Source organism: Hypanus sabinus, chromosome 25 (genome assembly GCF_030144855.1).
Source record: "Hypanus sabinus isolate sHypSab1 chromosome 25, sHypSab1.hap1, whole genome shotgun sequence".
Taxonomy (NCBI): Eukaryota; Metazoa; Chordata; class Chondrichthyes; order Myliobatiformes; family Dasyatidae; genus Hypanus; species Hypanus sabinus.
The window spans coordinates 6,536,028-6,554,656 of record NC_082730.1 but is presented as its reverse complement, the minus strand read 5'-3'; the positions used below and the strand labels follow the sequence as shown (position 1 = coordinate 6,554,656).

The 18,629-nt window shown below is 43.6% G+C and overlaps 1 protein-coding gene across 4 annotated transcripts in view; it reads left to right on the top strand.

The window, feature by feature from the left end:
• The first annotated feature begins 10,659 nt into the window (after window positions 1-10,659).
• The window catches only part of LOC132380949 (C4b-binding protein alpha chain-like), a 91,627-nt gene continuing 83,657 nt past the window's right edge, over window positions 10,660-18,629 (top strand). For 2 of the 4 annotated variants that reach the window (XM_059949962.1, XM_059949961.1), the window contains exon 1: window positions 10,686-10,886. In XM_059949962.1, the coding sequence (XP_059805945.1) occupies window positions 10,835-10,886 (52 nt within the window). In that variant the 5' untranslated portion in view covers window positions 10,686-10,834. Of the gene's footprint in view, window positions 10,887-18,629 lie in introns of all 4 variants that reach the window. The other 2 variants (XM_059949963.1, XM_059949960.1) reach the window with 2 other exon arrangements.

The window sequence follows — 18,629 nt, the reverse complement described above, 5'->3', positions numbered from 1 at the left end:
ACGTTTTCCCTCGAGTAAAGCTCAGAGTAGTGTTCTACCAGTGTTCCATCTGCTTGCTTTTATCAGTGATTATTTTACTGCTGGATGACTTCAGGGGTGCTTCTTGCTCTGAGATTGGTCAAGGGCCTTCATGATCCCATCATACGTTGATCTGATGTTGTCTGTCACAGCTGCTGTCTGAATGTCCTCACTGAGCTGGAGCCAGTACTCACTTGCGCACTGCATTGCAGTCTGTTGCACTTTGCTTCTAGCAGCTCGAAGTGCCTGGAGTGTTTGGTCGGATGGTGTGCACTTGTACTCTGTGAGAACTTATATGATCTAGAAGTAGTCCACGAGTTCACATACTTGGGGTCAACCATTAGCGACATTCTATCCCTTGATGCTGAAATCAATAGGCATATCGGCAAAGCAGCATTGATCCTTGCTCGACTCCCTGCTGGTCTGGGAGAATACAAAACTTGCTACAAAGACCAAGACTGCTGTGTACAATGCATGCGTATTCAGCACCCTCCTGTATGGTAGCAAGACTTGGACCCCCATCTGCTCCAACAGGAGAGGAAACGCAATAGGTTTTCACCTGCGAAGCCTTCACCGCATCCTCAGCATCACCTGGAGAGAGGTCCTCTCCCGCACTGGACTTCCCACAGTGTTCACGCTTTTAAAACAACACACACTGTGCTGGCTGGGCCATTTCCGTCGTATGAAGGATGGTGGACTGCCAAAGGACATCCTCTACAGAGAACTAGCACCAGGCAAGAGGAACATTGGTAGACCCCAGCTTTGCTTGAAGGACCTCTGGAAGCGCAACATGGAACCCTTAAAGATCAACACAGAGTGCTGGGAGGATACAGCAGATGACAGCAACAAATGGCGAGACACTCTTCAGTAAAACCTAGAGCAAGGCGAATTGTGTGATCCTGAGTCAGCTTGAGGAGCAGAGAGCACAGCGGACAACAATTCCACAATGCCCTAGACATGTAGCAACTTGGCAGAGTCTGCCCTTCCAGGATCGGCCTCAATAGCCACAGTCGATGCTGCTCGACAAACCAGTGACTACCAGAGGCGCACTACCCATGGTCGAAAACAACCAACGGAGACCACACACACTGAACCATAGTGTAAAATGCTTAGGTGGAATTTGTGAAAAGTATCTAAGAAAGTTTCCTTGATCATTTATAGAGGGAACCACTAGCTGTGTGGCTAGGCATAGCATCTATAAATTTGCTGATGATATAACCATTGTTGGCAGAATTTGAGATGGTGACAAAAGCGTGGACAGCAGTGAGATATACCAGTTAGTTGAGTGATGTCCCAGCAACAATCTTGCACTTATCGTCAGCAAAACCAAAGAGCTGATTGTAGACTGCAGGAAGGGTAAGACAAGGGAACACAAACCAATCCTCATAGAGGAGTCACAAGTGGAGAGTGAAGAGTTTCAAGTTCCTGGGTGTCAGTATCTCTGAGGACCTAACCTGGACACAACATATTGATGCAGCTATAAAGAAGGGAAGACAGCAGCCATATTTCATTTGGAGTTTGAGGAAATTTGCTTTGTCAACTAAGACACTCAAACTTCTACAAATGTGCCATGAAAATCATTATGACTGGCTACATCACCATCTAGTAATGGGCGGGTGGTGGGGGGGGGGCTACTGCACAAGATCAAAATACGTTGCAGAAACTTGTAAAATGAGCTATATCATGGGTACCAGCCTCCATAGTATCCAAGACATCTTCAAGGAGTGGTGCATTAGGAAGGTGGCATCCATCATTAAGGATCCCTACCACCCAGTATGTTCCCCCTTCTCATTGTGACCATCAGGAAGGAGGTACAGAAGCCTGAAGGCACACACTCAGTGATTCAGGAATAGCTTCTTCCCCTCAGCCATCCAATTTCAAAATGTACATCAACTGTATGAACACTAGCTCACTACTTTTTTTATTTCTGTTATTTTGCACTAATTTTAATTTACTATTTAATAAACATGTATATACTTAATGTAACTCATTTTTCTCTATTTATTTCTCATGCATTTCATTGTACTGCTGCTGTAAAGTTAACAAATTTCACAACTTATGTTGATGATATTAATTCTGATTCTGAGGGTGCAAACACTGGACCTGCTCCGGGAAATGAGAGCAGTTGGAAGTATTGATGAGCACTTGGGATGCAGTGACCATTATTCTATTAGTTTTAAAATAGTTATGGAGAACAAGACCAGTTACTACATTCAGGTACAAATGGGGCAAAACAAACTTTAGGGGCTTTAGGCATCATCTTGCAGTGGTTGATTGGGGAAAATTGTTCACAGGAAAAGAAGCCTCTGCCAAATTGAAGGCCCTTTAAAGTGTGATGTCAAGAGTTCTGGGCTTGCGTGACCTTGATTTTGGAGAGAGATTGAGGCTTTGGCTAAGAAAAGGAATGAGGCATGCTCTGCAGATCAGCAATTGGCAACCAGTGAATCTCGTAATGACTACAATAAATGTTTGAATGCACAACAGGGAAGATAGGTGAGCAAAGAGAGAATACGAGAAGGATCTTACAGATAAGATGAGGCAAAATCACAAGAGATGTTATAGTTTCTTCCAACATTCCAAAGAGGAATGGGTTAGTTGGTCACATGGGTGTAATTGGGAGAATGCACTCAATGGGCCAAAATGGCCTGTTACTCTGCTGTACTGTATTTGTGAATAAAAATTGCACTGATTTGAAGGGCCAGGCAAAGTAATTTGCAATCCATTTTAATTCAGCAAAACCCTCAATGAATTAACATCTCAAAATGGCAGCAATGTAAAAGATTTTTCAGTTGCTGTAATTTCAGCCTTTTTGTTATCAGTTGTGTTCACATTCACAAATGCTCAATGGCATTTCTTAACTTATCAAAACTCAAGAATTCATTACTTTAAATGGTGGAGCCATTGTTATGGCTGCTTTTTCATTGGGAATGTTTGGAAAAAAATTCCCTGGCCTTGACAAATATTAAGTTTAATATTTGACACATTTGGGACAAGTGGCAGCACATTTGTCCAAGTATGCAGAATTCAAACTCAGTTAAGTAACTCATCAGCCCCTTCAGGTCTCACCACAACAATGCACAGAGAGCAAAAGTAGCTCTAGGAAATTTAATAGGATCTCACATAAGGTCCCTCATGGGAGGATCATCCAGACGATTCAAATGCATTGGTTGTTTGGATTAAGAATGGGCTTGCCTATAGAAGAAAGAATGTAGACATTGAAAGGACTTATTCTAGCTGAAGAACTATGATTAGTGGTGTTCTGCAGGGATCTGCGTTGAGACCTCGTTATGTGTTTTATGTTTATAAATTACCTGGATGAAAATGTAGATGGACAGGTTAGTAAGTTTGTAGGTGGTATCAAAATTGGTAGTGTTGTGGATAGCAGAGATGACTGGCAAAAAATACAGTAGGATATAGCTCAATTGCAGATCTGGGTGGAAATATGGCAGATGGAGTTTAATCCATCCAAATGTGAACTGTTGCACCTGGATAGGTCAGATGTAAAGAGATAATACACTGTTAAGGGCAAGACTGACAGTGTTGATGAACACTGGGGTCCAAGTTCATGGCTCTCTGAAAGTGGCTACACAGGTTGATAGGGTAGTTAAGAAAGCACATGACATGCTTGCCTTTGTTCGTGGAGGCATTGAGTTCATAAATCAGGAAGTTATGTTTTCGCTTCATGGAACTCTAGTTAGGCCATATCTGGAGTATTGCGTACAGTTCTGGTCATCTCATTATAGGAAGGATGGCAAAGCTTTGATGAGGATGCAGAAGAGATTTACCAGGATGCTGCCTGGATTAGAATGCATGTGCTATAACGAGATGTTGGACAAACTTGGTTTGTTTTCTTTGGAGAGGTGGAGCTTGAGGGGGAGATCTGATAGATGTTTATAAGGTTATGAGAGGCAAAGATAAGAATAATCAGGTAGTATCTTTTTCCCAGGGTTGAAATGCCTAAGGTGAGTGGGGGTAATTTCAAAGGAGATGTGAGGGACTGTATTTTTTAATACAGAGTGGTGGTTGCCTTGAATGTGCTGCCTGGGATGTGGTAGAGGTAGATAATGTTAGAGATGTTTAAATGGGGACATGAATGTGAGAAAAATGGAAAGACATGGACATTGTGAAGACAGAGGAAATTAATTGAGTTGGCCACTTGATTGCGAATTTAATTGGTTCATCACAACATTTTGGGCTGAAGGGCTTGTTCTTCTGCTGTACCATTCTATGTTCTAAGATGGAGCATTGTAATGTTGCTGATTGAGATTTCAAATGAGTTACCATTTCTGCTCAAGGATCTGATGCTGAACAGACACTCAACTGAAGCTCAATGGGGAGGTGATGAAAAAAATTGAGTTCATGTCAGATGGTGCTGAGCTGTGATGTCAGCCAAGGTTGTGGTTCAGAGTTGTTTTCTCAGGTTTGTAGTGATGTTTTGGGGGACAGCGCCAGGAGGAAGGGGTAAGGTTAGGGTTTAGGGACAGGAATGAGGGAGAGTTACAGGTTAGGTGCAGTAAATGAAGAGTGAGGGATGGGAGCCAGAGGTCGGAGTCCTACTTGGAGCAGTCTGGGGTCAAAGACTAGTGATCCCCTACCGTGGAAGTTGGGTCAGCAAGCACTGAGGATAGTCAATAACTGAGAATGAGAGCCAGATTGACTCCCAAGATTGGCAAATCCCAGGGTCAGAGGTCCATGTGTCCTGAGGTTGACAGGTCTGAAGGTTAGAATATTCCAACATGGTAGGGGTGGGGAAGGTGTAGGAAGGGGTTTGTTTTGCTGATTTGTCGGTCTTGTTGTATGTTGGCTGTGTGTTCTGCTGAACATTGTAGGCATGTTGTGTTGCCACCTGAAGCATAATAGCACTTAACAACTGCCCACAGTACATCTTCAGGTGTGCTGGTTGCTGACACAAGTTATGCATTTCATTGTATATTTCAGTGTAGAAATAGAAACTCATCTTTAATCACTGGAGAAAACAAACACAGATATGGTGAGCGCTTCACTAAGAACCTGCCCACAGTCTGTAAGAGAGACCCAGAGAGTTTCCCATTGCTTTCCACCTCTGGTCCCACTGACCCACAGTCTCCTGCACTGTTGAAGTGAGGCCAGGGCAGTCTAAAGAACTCAATACTGAATTTTCCAAACCACACACAAGGTACTTGAAGGTGGCGCTACCAAATGTGTATGAGAGCTCACTGGTAGTTAAAAAGTCAAATATGACTAAAAACACAACTTCTGAGTAAATTGTAAATTGTGTTAAATTACAGCAAATGTGGCGAGGTCAGTTCAGGGAATGAGCTGAGATTGTGCGCTGCAGAATCGATGCAGAGAGAGTGCACTATTCAGAGAGGGGAAGTTGGGGCAGAGGAGATTTGATGCCCGTACAACTGCCCCAGGTGTGAAGTTGCATCGCTCTGGGCTCTGAGCTGACTTGAAGAACTTGAGAGCGGCTTTGGGCTGGGCAACAAAATCTTGGGCCCGGAACGAGTTGCTGGGTGGAGTGGTCTAGGCCCTGAGCTCTTCACAGTAGCCAGGTCCTAGTGCAAGGTACAATCTACTGCTTAGATAATTTAAACACCAGCTCAGGTTTGAGGCAAGAGCCAATTTCGCTTCCTTACTGTGATCTTCACTCGTCTCTCCAGGACGCTGGAGCCCTTTGCTGTTCAGTTGTTTGGTCAATTTAAACATTGGCACAGATAGACTGAAAAGACAAGGTGTCAGGGTCCAAGGCGAGAGCCCATTTCACTCACTCTCCATGATGGTCACTCCTCTCTCCATGGTGCTGAGGCTATAAGTCCTGCCCCGGCTGCTGTGTTCCGAGCCCTCTAATATGATAAACTGATAAGCGAGACTTTGGGCCAACTCCAGACTGCTCCGGCATTTGGGTCTGAGGACTCAATTTGCTTCAGAATGTAGTTGCTCACTTCAACTGTTTGCATGATTTATGTTTTTCCCCTTTCTCTTGTGCATCAGATGTTGGTCTTTTTTTTCTTTAATTGGGTTCTTTCGGGTTTCTTGTTTTGTGGCTACCTGAAAGCAAACAAATCTAAAGTCCTGACGAAGGGTCTCAGCCCAAAATGTCGACAGCGCTTCTCCCTATAGATGCTGCCTGGCCTGCTGCGTTCCACCAGCATTTTGTGTGCTTGAATTTCCAGCATCTGTAGATTTCTTCATGTTTGCAAATATAAAGGTTGTATAATTTATACTTTGAACCTTTGAATTCAACATGTCAGGCAGCTTTTATGGAAAGTAAATTGGTTTATTATATCACATGTATTGAGATACAGTGGAAAAACTTAACTTCCATACCATCTAAACAGATCAAAGTGCATTGAGACAGTACAAGGGAAAACACGAAGAATACAAAATAAGGGGGCATAACCTTACCATTTTGGGAGGGAAATATAGGGGGGAGGGGAATTTTAGAGGCAGTATTTTTTTTACACACACAGAAAGTGGTTGGTGCATGAAATGTTCTGCCAGGGGTGGTGGTGGAAGCAGATACATTAGGGACATTTGGGTGCCACAATGGTCAAAGAGCCATAGAAAAATGCTGCACACAAACAGGCTCTTCAGCCCATCTAGTCCATGCCAAACCATTTCAACTGCCTATTCCCACCAATGTGCACCGGGACCATGACCTTCCATATCCCTACCATCTATGTACCTATCCAAACTTCTCTTAAATGTTGAAGTTCAGTTTGCATGCACCACTAGCACTGACAGCTCATTCCACACTCTCACGTCCCTTTGATTGATGAAGTTTCCCCTCATGTTCCCCTTAAACTTTTCACCTTTCACCCTTAATCCGTGACCTCTCGTTGCAGTCCCATACAATCTCAGTGGGAAAAGTCTTCTTGCATTTATTATAACTATATAATGATGCATACCTCTATCAAATCTTCTCTCAATCTCCTATGATCCAAGGAATAAAGTCCTAACCTTTTCAATCTTCAAGTAAAGTCAATTCAATTCACTTTTATTGTCATTTCGACCATTACTGATGGTACAGTACATAGTAAAAATGAGACAACATTTTTTAGGACCATGGTGTTACATGACACAGTACAAAAACTAGACTGAACTACGTAAAAAAAAAACAACAGAGAAAGCTACACTAGACTACAGACCTACACTGGACTGCATAAAGTGCACAAAAACAGTGCAGGCATTACAATAAATAATAAACGGGACAATAGGGCAAGTTATTAGTCCAGGCTTCAGGTATTGAGTGTGATAGCTTGGGGGAAGAAACTGTTACATAGTCTGGCCGTGAGAGCCCGAATGCTTTGGAGCCTTTTCTCTTATAACTCAGGTCCTCCAGACCTGGCAACATCCTTATAAATTTTTTCTGTACTCTTTCATCCTTGTTTACATCTTTCCTGTAGGTAAGTGACTAAAACTTCAGACAATACTCCAAATTAAGCTTCAACAACGTCTTATACAATTTCAACATAACATCCCATCTCCTGTACTCAATATTTTGACTTATGAAGGCCAGTGAGCCAAAAGTTTTCTTTATGATCAATCTGTGATGCCACTTTCAATGAATTATGGACCTGTATTCCCAGATCTCTGTTCTACCGCACTCAGTGCCCTACCGTTCACTGTGTTAGACCAAGGTTCATCCAAAGTGCAACGCCACAGACTTGTCTGCACCATCTGCCATTTTTCCAGCTGGTCAAGATCCTGTTGCAAGCCATCACAGTTTTCCTTGGTGTCCACTACACCCCCGATCTTGTTGTCATCTGCAATCTTGCTGATCCAGTTAACCACATTGTCATCCAGATCATTGATTTAGATGACAAACAACAATGGACCCAGCATCGATCCCTGTGGCACTCCACTAGTCACAGGCCTCCAGTCCGATGCTGGTGGAACACAGCAGGCCAGGCAGCATCTATAAGGAGAAGCTGCCTTTGGAAGGGTCTCGGCCCGAAACGTCGACAGTGCTTCTCCTTATAGATGCTGCCTGGTCTGCTGTGTTCCACCAGCATTTTGTGTGTGTTGTTTGAATTTCCAGCATCTGCAGATTTCCTCATGTTTGCATCTACTACCACTCTGGCTTCTCCCACAAAACTAATGTTTTCTCCAATTTACTACCTCATCTTGAATGACTCGGTTAGCGTGACACCATTACTGCCAGGGTCACTAGTGAACTCAAATGCAGGAATCCCAGAGACTTCAGCAATTCAAACAAAATATTTATTACAGAAATTAACCAACAGAACTAACAAGAACTCAGACAAACTATATAGAATCTTGAAGGACCAAAATCATTCGGGTCTCACAGAAGAACTTGGTCAGTTTCACCAGACAAGGATCCACAATGACTGAGCAAAGGGGGTTGGCAAGCACACCCCCCCCCCCCCCCAACATATACCCTGGAGCCTGTGGGAATTCAGGCCTAATCAGACAGCCCCAGTGTCAAGACAAAGTAATAATCCCCAAAGACAACAACTACAGTGTAAGACATTGAAAATCCCATGCTAATTAAATTATCCCAAATTGAATAAAAGTGATAAATACAAAGGGAGTTTAACAATTCTCATACCAAATGAGACACCTGTAAAACAAAGCAAAAACCCAGAGTGAGTTGAAAGACAATTAGATGTAAACAGTAAACAATCCGAGGAACACCACATACCCATGAGGTGACACCAAGAAAATACAATCCACATACTAACTGAGAAAGAAACTTAAGTCTGGTCTGGTCTTGAAAAAAAATTGGCCACTTGTGACAATTACAGGTTAGGGCATCGGAGTTCTGAGTTCATTCCCTGTACCATCTCTAAGGAGTTTGAATGCAGTCCCCATGATCACATGGTTTCCTCCTGAAGCTCCAGTTTCTTCCCACAGTTCAAAGACGTACTGATTAGTAAGTTAATTGGTCCTAAGGCTAGGCTAGTGTTAAATATTTGGTAGCTGGGTGGCACAGGGTTGAGCCAGAAAGGCATAGTCTGGACTGAATCTCTAAATAAATGAATAAACATATAAAAGACTCTTATATAGGCACATGGATGAAAGAAAAATGGAGGTCGATGTGGGAAGGAAGGGTTAGATTGATCTTGGAGTAGGTTAAAGGGTCGACACAATAATGTGGACTGAAGGGCCTGTACTGTACTGCAACAGCTACAGAAATAGGGCAGTGCAGGCAAACAATACGGTGCAAGATCATAATGAGGTGGATTGTGAAGCCAAGAGTCCATTTTATGGCCAAGATGGCGCCAGTATACAATGCTCTCTCAGTCGACATCTTCCAGATGGCTAATGAAAATGCCTTTCTTTCTTTCTTTTACACCTGTTTTCACCTTAAATGTGTTTCTGGGACTGTTAGAGCCTGCAATTTACAGTTTGGAGTTCTTATGAATGTCCCAGCACTTGGCTGTCTCCAAGAAGATTCTAGGAAGTGAGAGCGTACTGGGACGGCCTCGATGCGAAGAAACTTCAAGATGGGGCGCAAGAGTTCAGCTCCATTTCACCAGTTAAAGCATCAAAGACTGAGATGTCGAGGTGATTGAAGAAGGCGAGCGAGAGTTTCAGCGCCGGATTACTGCCAAAGAATGGGTCTTTGAGCAGCCTACTGATGTAGCAGGCAGGGAGGCCTCTCTGCCTCATGTGGGGTCTCTCTCTTTCAATCAATGTCAATGATGTCGTAGGATGGTATTGTGGTTCTACCCTTATGGATTGGACTACTGCATTTAAGGACTGTGGACATTTTCAGGCTTATGTTTTTTATATTCTATGTTTTCATTGCCCATTCTGAGTCCTCGGGGAATGTGGGGTCAAAGTTCGGGAGCGGGACACAGTCGGGAGGAGCCTGGGAGGGAGTTGTTTGGGTCTGGGTTGTGAGTGGGGTGTATTTGGGTCTGGATTTTGCGACGGATGTGGGCACTCTTTGCAGCCTGGGAGTAGCGATGCGCTTTAGCAGATTAGCCTCCCCATGATGATCATATCACGTTGCTGTACGACAGGTCTCAGAGCAGAGATATCCCGCTTTCTCTGGGCTCAGCCACATCCACCTGTACAAAGCAGGTCCTGGGTTTACCTTAGTGCACACGCACTCTTACAGTCCTCTTATGAGTCCCCCTATATCTCCTCCTTACCATTCAGGGCCCCAGACAGTCCTCCCAGGTGAGGCGACACTTTGCCTGTGCATCTGTTGGGGTGGTGTCCTGTATATCGGTGAGACCTGACATAGACTGGGAAACCACTTCACCGAGCATCTCCACTCTGTCTGCCAGAAACGCCAGGATCTCCCGGTAGTCACCCATTTCAACTTGACTTTCCATTCTGACATGTAAGGTGCAACAAGACCACACTCAGGTTGGAGGAGCAACACCTTAAATTCTGTCTGGGTAGCCTCCAACCTGATGGCACGAACACCGATTTCTCAAACTTATAATTGCCCCTCCCCCATTCCTGTTTCCCTCTTCCACCTTATTTCCTTACCGATCACCTCCCCCTGGTACTCCACCTCGTCTTTCTTCCATGGCCTTCTAACCCCACTGATCGGATTTCCTCCCATCCCCTTCTCCAGTCCTTTATCTCCTTCACTCAGCAACTTCCCAGCTTTTTACTCCCCTCCCCCCCCCCCTTGCTCCGGTTTCATTTATCATCTGCCACCATGTACTCCTTCCCCTTCTCTTCCTGTGAGGTCCTGATGAAGGGTCCTGGCCCTGAAAAGTCGATTCCTTGCCATATATGCTGCCCGGCCTGCAGAGCTCATCCAGCACCTTGTGAGTGTCATTTGGATTGGCGGCCTGTGCAGAGTTTCTCATCTCGTCACAGGGCGCACCCACTTCCGGCAGTGAGGATGGCGGCGGTGCTACTGCTCGTTTTGCTCTGGGCGAGGGCTGCGGAGGCAGGTGGGAGCGGGAGCGCGCCGGGCTGGGGAAACGGGCGACTAAGTTCCCACGCCAGAATTGGGTGAAAAATCTGAGTCAAGATGGACTTTTAGGACCCGGGCAGCCCCGGAACCACCGCTCACTGCTGAGTGTTGAATCAGGAGTAAGGCGGTGTAAATCTGAATTTGCGGAGGGTGAAATAAACACGATTTGAGAATGATCGAACCGTCGACGGGACAGAAATGCGGCGGATTCGGCAGCAGCCGCGGACGGCGCTTCCTGCGCTCCCCGGGTGCCAAAGTCCATCGTGCGCGGCGAACACCCCCGAGGGCAGCGGGAGCGCGCGGCAGAGCAATGGGGGTGCCATTGGGTGTCCGGGCCGGGGTGTTTGCGGTTAGGGAGTGGAACGGGACGGGTTGCGTGTTGAGCTCGCTGCTACCTGGCAGAAGTGGAGCATGAGCGGTCGGTTCCGAATGATCTGTCTGAAGTTAGCGGGTGTCATGACGTTTCTTTGTTGAGCTGAGTCTGAGTTTTGTGGTGTGACTCTCTCGCATCTCTTTCCCAGCGGATGTGATGACTGACTCAGTCTGGTTTAGATATTCAGTTCAGTGACACTGGATCCCTTTTGTCTGTTGTTATTATTTTGCTGCTGATGACAAAAAAAGTATCATTTATGAACCAACTTCAAAGTGCTGGAATAACTCAGTTGATGAGGCTGTATTGGAGCCTGGAGGGTATTTCAGATTAAGATGCTGTATTGGAGCCTGGAGGGTATTTCAGATTAAGATGCTGTATCAGGTCAGCTGAAATTTCCCAGACACCTGGTCAGGACTTGGCAACATCCTCCTGAATCTTTTCTTCACCCTCTCTCAGGTAACCACATCCACACGATGCCACTGTGTTCAGATCTGAATTCAACATTCCAGGAGTGGATGTTGAGCAGCTGTAACATGAAGTGCCTTCTCTGGTAGTCAGACCCCCTGTCTGATTAACACAAAGAACTGATTTTGGACCTCAGAAAGAGTAAAATGAGGGAGCACACACCATTCATCATAGAGGGATCAGAACCAGAGTGAGAAATTTCAAGTTTCTGGGTGTCAATATCTCTTGAGGATCTGTTGTGGACCCAACATTGAAGCAGTTACAATGAAGGTATGACAGTGGCTATATTTCATTAGGAGATTTGGTATCCAGACACAAATTTCTATAGAGCAAACATTAGGAAATCTGCAGAAGCTGGAAATTCAAACAACAACACACACAAAATGCTGGAACCACACACAGCAAGCCAGGCAGCATCTATAGGGAGAAGCGCTGTAGACGTTTCGGGCCAAGACCCTTCGTCAGGACTAACGGAAAGGAAAGATAGTAAGAGATTTGAAAGTAGTGGGGGGAGGGGGAAATGCGAAATGATGGGAGAAGACCAGAGGGGGTGGGATGAAGCTAAGAGCTGGAAAGGTGATTGGCGAAAGTGATACAGAGCTGGAGAAGGGAAAGGATCATGGGACGGGAGGCCTCAGGAGAAAGAAAGGGGGAGGGGAGCACCAGAGGGAGATGGAGAAAAGGCAAACAACTAAATATGTCAGGGATGGGGTAAGAAGGGGAGGAGGGGCATTAACGGAAGTTAGAGAAGTCAATGTTCATGCCATCAGGTTGGAGGCTACCCAACCGGTATATAAGGTGTTGTTCCTCCAACCTGAGTTTGGATTCATTTTGACAATAGAGGAGGCCATGGATAGACATATCAGATTGGGATGTACCATTCTATAGATGTACCCTGGACAGCATTTTAAATAGCTGCATCAGAATCAGGTTTATTATCACTGGCCTGTAATGTGAAATTTATTAACTCTGCAGTGTAAACTTAAATTTGCCAGACCAATAATCACACCATACAGTTCTTTATCCTTTTCACCAGTTTATTTGCTTGAGCTCAGCCGGCGAGAAACTGGGAGCCAATCATCAAAGAGACAGTCTCTCTCCCTCTCCCTCCCTCCCCCCTCCCCCCTCAACGAGCCTCTGACTTGACAGGCAGAAACGCTACAATTTATAGGAACAGCAGACACTCAGTTACCATGATATTCATAGCTGTCCCTTTAAGAACGACCTGTGGCCGGTATTCATATAGGTTGCATACATCATGCCCCATGATGTCACATCACTGATCTATGTTCCCACCTTTGTGTATTCATGTTTTACTGATAAGGCAAGAATTTGTCTGCAATTAAAACCCGTGATTTAGTGTACTCTCTTATCTAATTAATGAGCAATTCATTAATTCTTGCCTTATCAGTAAAACATGAATACACAAAGGTGGGAACATAGATCAGTGATGTGACATCATGGGGCATGATGTATGCAACCTATATGAATACCGGCCACAGGTCGTTCTTAAAGGGACAGCTGTGAACTGTTAATCTAAACAAATAGACAGTTTTTTCAGTCAAGGATAGTGTCTGCAAGTTTTCACAACAGAGCATACACAAGCTGGCACTTAATTTTAACCCACTATTTACCAGAATAAGAGAATCACTTCTTATGTCCCCAATTCCCTTAAAATTCCATCATCATCAGCAGTTCAATGCAATACATAATATAGAAGAAAAAAAATAAGTCAATTAATTACTATATATATTGAATAGATTTTAAAAGTATGCAAAAAACAGTAATACTGTATATTGAAAAAGTGGGGTAGTGTCCAAAGATTCAATGTCCATTCAGGAATCGGATGGCAGAAGGGAAGAAGCTGATCCTGAATCGCTGAGTGTGTGCCTTCAGGCTTCTGTATCTCCCACCTGATGGTAACAGTGAGAAAAGGGCATGTCCTGGGTGCTGGAGGTCCTTAATAATGGAAATTGCCTTTCTGAGACACCACTCCTTGAAGATGTCCTGGGTACTCTGTAGACTAGTGCCCAAGATGGAGCTGACTAGATTTACAACCCTCTGCAGCTTCTTTCGGTCATTGGCAGTAGCACCACCCCCCCCCCCCCCCCCCCATACCAGACAGTGATGCAGCCTGTCAGAATGCTCTCCACGGTACAACTATAGATGTTTTTGAGTGTATTTGTTGACGTGCCAAATCTCTTCAAACTCCTAATGAAGTATAGCCGCTGTCTTGCCTTCTTTATAACTACTGTACATCAATATGTTGGGACCAGGTTAGATCCTCAGAGATCTTGACACTCAGGAACTTGGAAACTGCTCACTCTGGGGGACTTTCGGTGAGGCACAAGGCAAGATGGCAGCATGGCACTGAGCGCTGACATATAACCCTCCTTTTTCAAGTTCTTTAGGGCTTATAAACGGTCTTACTACAAGGTTGAGTTGGAGAAAGATCTAACAAAAGACATGACCTCAAAAAAAGATTCAAACTCAACCAGGAAACAAGATACCAGCAGACGACACCAAGCTAGCGATTCATCTGAGGAAATAGCTATGCTAATTAAGCAAACAATGGCAACGGAGATGGAATCACTGCAAGAAACAGTAGCCCACATGCCGGAGTCGCCAGAAAAGGCTCTCGACCCCATACAGAAGCGTATGGCAGAGAATGGCAACATTCTCCGGTCGTTAAAGGAGCAAGCGGATGTTCATGCTAAAAAATTTAGCACGGTCTTCCAACAAAATAGACAACATTCAGGTTTGCTTATGCAAGAATGAGAAAGTTACTAATTCCTGTCTCTCAGAGGTGACTAAGATATGGAAGAAGCTAAACAACTTGGAGGGCAGATCCAGGAGAAACAATGTGCACCTACTGACAGGCGCTGAGAGCGACGATCCCAGAGGCCGCCTCCAGAAGATGCTGCCTAATTGGATTCCAGCGCTCAAGAATTCCCACAGAACTCCACTGGAGATCGATAGAGCACATAGGATCTTTTCCAACAAGACCGCAGACCATGATTTTTAGGCTTCTACAATACACCGACCGGCAGGCTATTCTGGAGGGCGTGAGGAAAGCCAAACCTACTCTCCCTGACGGCACCCAGCTGCAGTTCTTCGCCGACTACAGCCCCGGCACAAGGCAAGAACAGCAGGGATACAAGGAGATCCGCGCTAAGCTTTGACAGAAGGGGATCGACTCATTCCTCATATACCCAGCGATTTTGAGAGTGAATATCAAGGGCATGAAGATGTTGTTTAACTCGGCAGAGGAAGCAAAAGAAGCTCTGCAATCGTTGGTGCTGGGCGATATGGAAGAAGACCCTGGGCAAAGACCACACGCTCCTCGGGAGGAGATGGAACTGCATTAAGAGCTTGGACCAGCTTGTATGCACAATCTAACAGGCACGGGCAAGTTAACGTTATAGATGCGAAGTTCTGTGGTTATTCTTTTATTGAAAAGTCATTCGTTGCACTTTTGTATTTAGTTAATTACGAGGCCAATTTGTTTCTGAGTATTGCAGGTCAGAGTTTTAAGGTGATATTCAATATACCCAAATGTCATACTTCATCAGGAATGAAGCTGAAAAACAGCAGTTTGTTCTGAATAACTTTACAGTGTTATGTCTCCAGTAGACTTGTTTACATTCCTGGGCACCAGATAAGACGGCACTGGCGCCATCGCCAAGGGATGATCTGTTAAAGCGACAGTTTCTTGCAGCAGAGCTGTTGGGGTCTTGATTATGTGTTACACTATTTTTGAGACGGAAATGGTTTTAATTATATAGGTTAACGGGTCTGTCCAGGTTTTTTTTTCTCTTGTCTCTTTGATATGATTGTCTATGAGAACTGCTTTACCTTTCTGATTTTTTTGTTGTGAGAGGGGGTCAGTGTTCGGTGTCTGACGTTGCTAAGTGACACTCACAGATATTACAAAGTAAAGGGTTATATGTGAGGGATGGTGGGGGGGGGGTGGGAAGGGCTCGAACACCAACTTACAACAACAGATCCAGGGGACGATGTGCAACAAAGATAAATTAGAATATCTTACTATTGTATCATTTCACGTTAGAGGATTAAACTCTCCACTCAAGCGTTCAAAGGTTTTAGATTTCTTACGCAGGAAGAAAATAGATATCATGCTGTTACAGGAAACACATCTTAAACCTAATGACATTCCCAGGGTTCAAAACCACATTTATAAACCCATTGTGGCATCAGCTGATGGTACCCGGACCAAAGGAGTTATGATATTAATGAGATGTAATATCAATGTAGCAATTGAAAGGTCTGGCGCCGACAATAAAGGACGTCCGGCTTTTTGCTGTACATCTATTGAGGGTAAAAAAGTTGCATTCATTAGCCTATATGCCCCAACTATATTCAAGGTTGAATATTTTCTCTCAATTACCTCACAATTACTGAAGTTAAGTGACTACCAACTGTATGTTGGTTCGGACATGAATGCTTTGGTAAACATTAACCTCGATAAATCTTCCTCAACTATATCAAGCTCTCAAGAATCTGCTTCCAAAGCACATAACTCTTTCCTAACGGATTTAAATTTAACTGATGTGTGGAGGGTGCATAATCCATCTGCTAAAGACTATACCTTCTTCTCCACAAGACATAAAACTTTCTCTCGGATATATTACATTCTTGTATCCTCTGGTCTGCTGCCTTTAGTATACTCTATAGAATTTTTGCCCAGACATCTATCTGATCACAACCCAGTCATAACTACTTTTAATTATGGCAAAATTAAAAATAAGGCTACTAGGTAGAGGTTTAACTCCACCCTTCTAAAAAACAACGAATTTCTAAGACAACTGAGAACAAAACTGACAGAATTTATAAATTTAAATAAAAATAGTGTCTCAGATGTGACAGTGATTTGAGCCTCCATCAAGGGTTTCTTACGAAATAACGGTATATGGTTCAGTGCCCATCTACATAAAAGCCGGCTTCAAAAGATTTCCATCCAAGAAGAACAATGTAAGGTTTTGGAGAATGATCTCAAAAGGAGATATGCCATAACAAAAGAAAACCAGCTCAAAACAAAACAAGCAGAGTTAAATGATTTATTAAGAAGCAGAGCAGAATATATGATCTATATAAGCAAATATGTATTATGCAGAAGGCAGCAGACTGAGCCATCTTTTGGCACTAACGCTCAAACAAGAAGCTAAGAGGTCTATACCAATGATTAGATGTGCTAAACGTGGAGTAGTATCTTCAACAGAGGAAATAAACTTGACATTCAAGAATTACTTTAAAGAATTGTATACAAGTGACTCAGTTCCTTCTGAGAATGACTTCACCGATTTTTTTAGTGGAGTGGACCTCCCTATGTTGTCATTAGAGGACACCAAAACTCTAGACTCTCCTATTACACTAGATGAGCTACTTAAAGCAGTCAAAGCTACAAATAGAGGCCGTATGCCAGGTATAGATGGCATACCTGTGGAACTTTACGTAGCACTTTGGGATATTCTGGGACCATTATGGTTAGAAACATTAAATTATGCTTTTGAAAATGGTGCTTTCCATAGAGATCTAAACACAGCCCTGATCACAGTTATACCCAAGCCCGGTAAGGACCCCCTTGGAGTGAGCCAATTACAGTCCAATCTCCTTGATAAATGCCGACCTCAAGATATTTTCCAAAGTCTTAGCCAGTAGACTTGAGACAGTAGTTGGGAAAATAATTAGCCCAGATCAAACGGGCTTTATCAAGGGGTGTCTCACATCTGATAATATTCGCTGGCTCTTACACATACTGAGTGCAACACATAAAATCCTGCCTGCCTGTGGCTTGCTGTTTCTGGATGCTGAAAAAGCGTTCGATCGTCTTGAATGATCATATCTCTGGAGAGTTCTTAAAGAATTCAAGTTCGGTGATAAATTTATCAATATGATTCAAACATTGTATGCTAATCCTTCAGCCCAGGTATTTGTGGGAGGAGGTTTCTCAGAGTTATTTGAAATACGACTGAGACCCTTTGTCTCCTTTAGTTTTTACTATATCTATTGAACCGCTTGCACAGTTAATTAAAAACTCTCCTCAGATCTCCCCTATAACAATAGGTACAACATCACATTCGATATCACTTTACGCGGACGACACGCTAGTTTATATGGCAAATGTTCAACAAACTCTCCCCTATGTTTTAAAAACACTGGAGCAATTTGGATTTCTTTCAGGATACAAAGTTAATTTGTCAAAATCAGCACTGATGCTGATTACTACGGATATAAGTAAGGTGTCTCTCCCTCCCCAGATTACAGTTACAAATGAGGTCCACTACTTCCCTATCATCTGTGGCTAAAACAAATTACTCTTTAATTTAAAAAAAAATAGATATTAATAGATTGAGACACCTGCCAGCATCAGTCCCAGCCCGTATATCAGTCATTAAAATGAACATCTTACCCCGCATTAATTTTATCAGCTCAATGATCCCACTTGCACCTCCAACAGGATATTGGCCAAAACTGGACTCCTTACTACGATGCTATGTTTGGAATGGTAAACGACCTAATATAAAGTGGCCAGCTCTACAATTCAAAAAGCTGGATGGGGGATTGGCATGTCCAAATTTTAAACTGTATCACTGGGCATTTGTATTAAAAAGTCTTAGCTATTGGATGGAGGAGGATAAAGCTTCATTATGGAAAAATATAGAACAAGAGCTAATAGCACCAATAAGGTTGAAGGACCTTCTCCTTATAGGTATGTCTATCAAAGAATGTGATTTGTATTACGGTCCAATTTTAACCCATATGCTACAAGTGTTTGGAGCAGCAGAAAAATTCCTAAAATTTAAAAGCATATGGTGCAAATCATCTCCATTATGGAACAATAATCATTTTCTACCTGGGGGA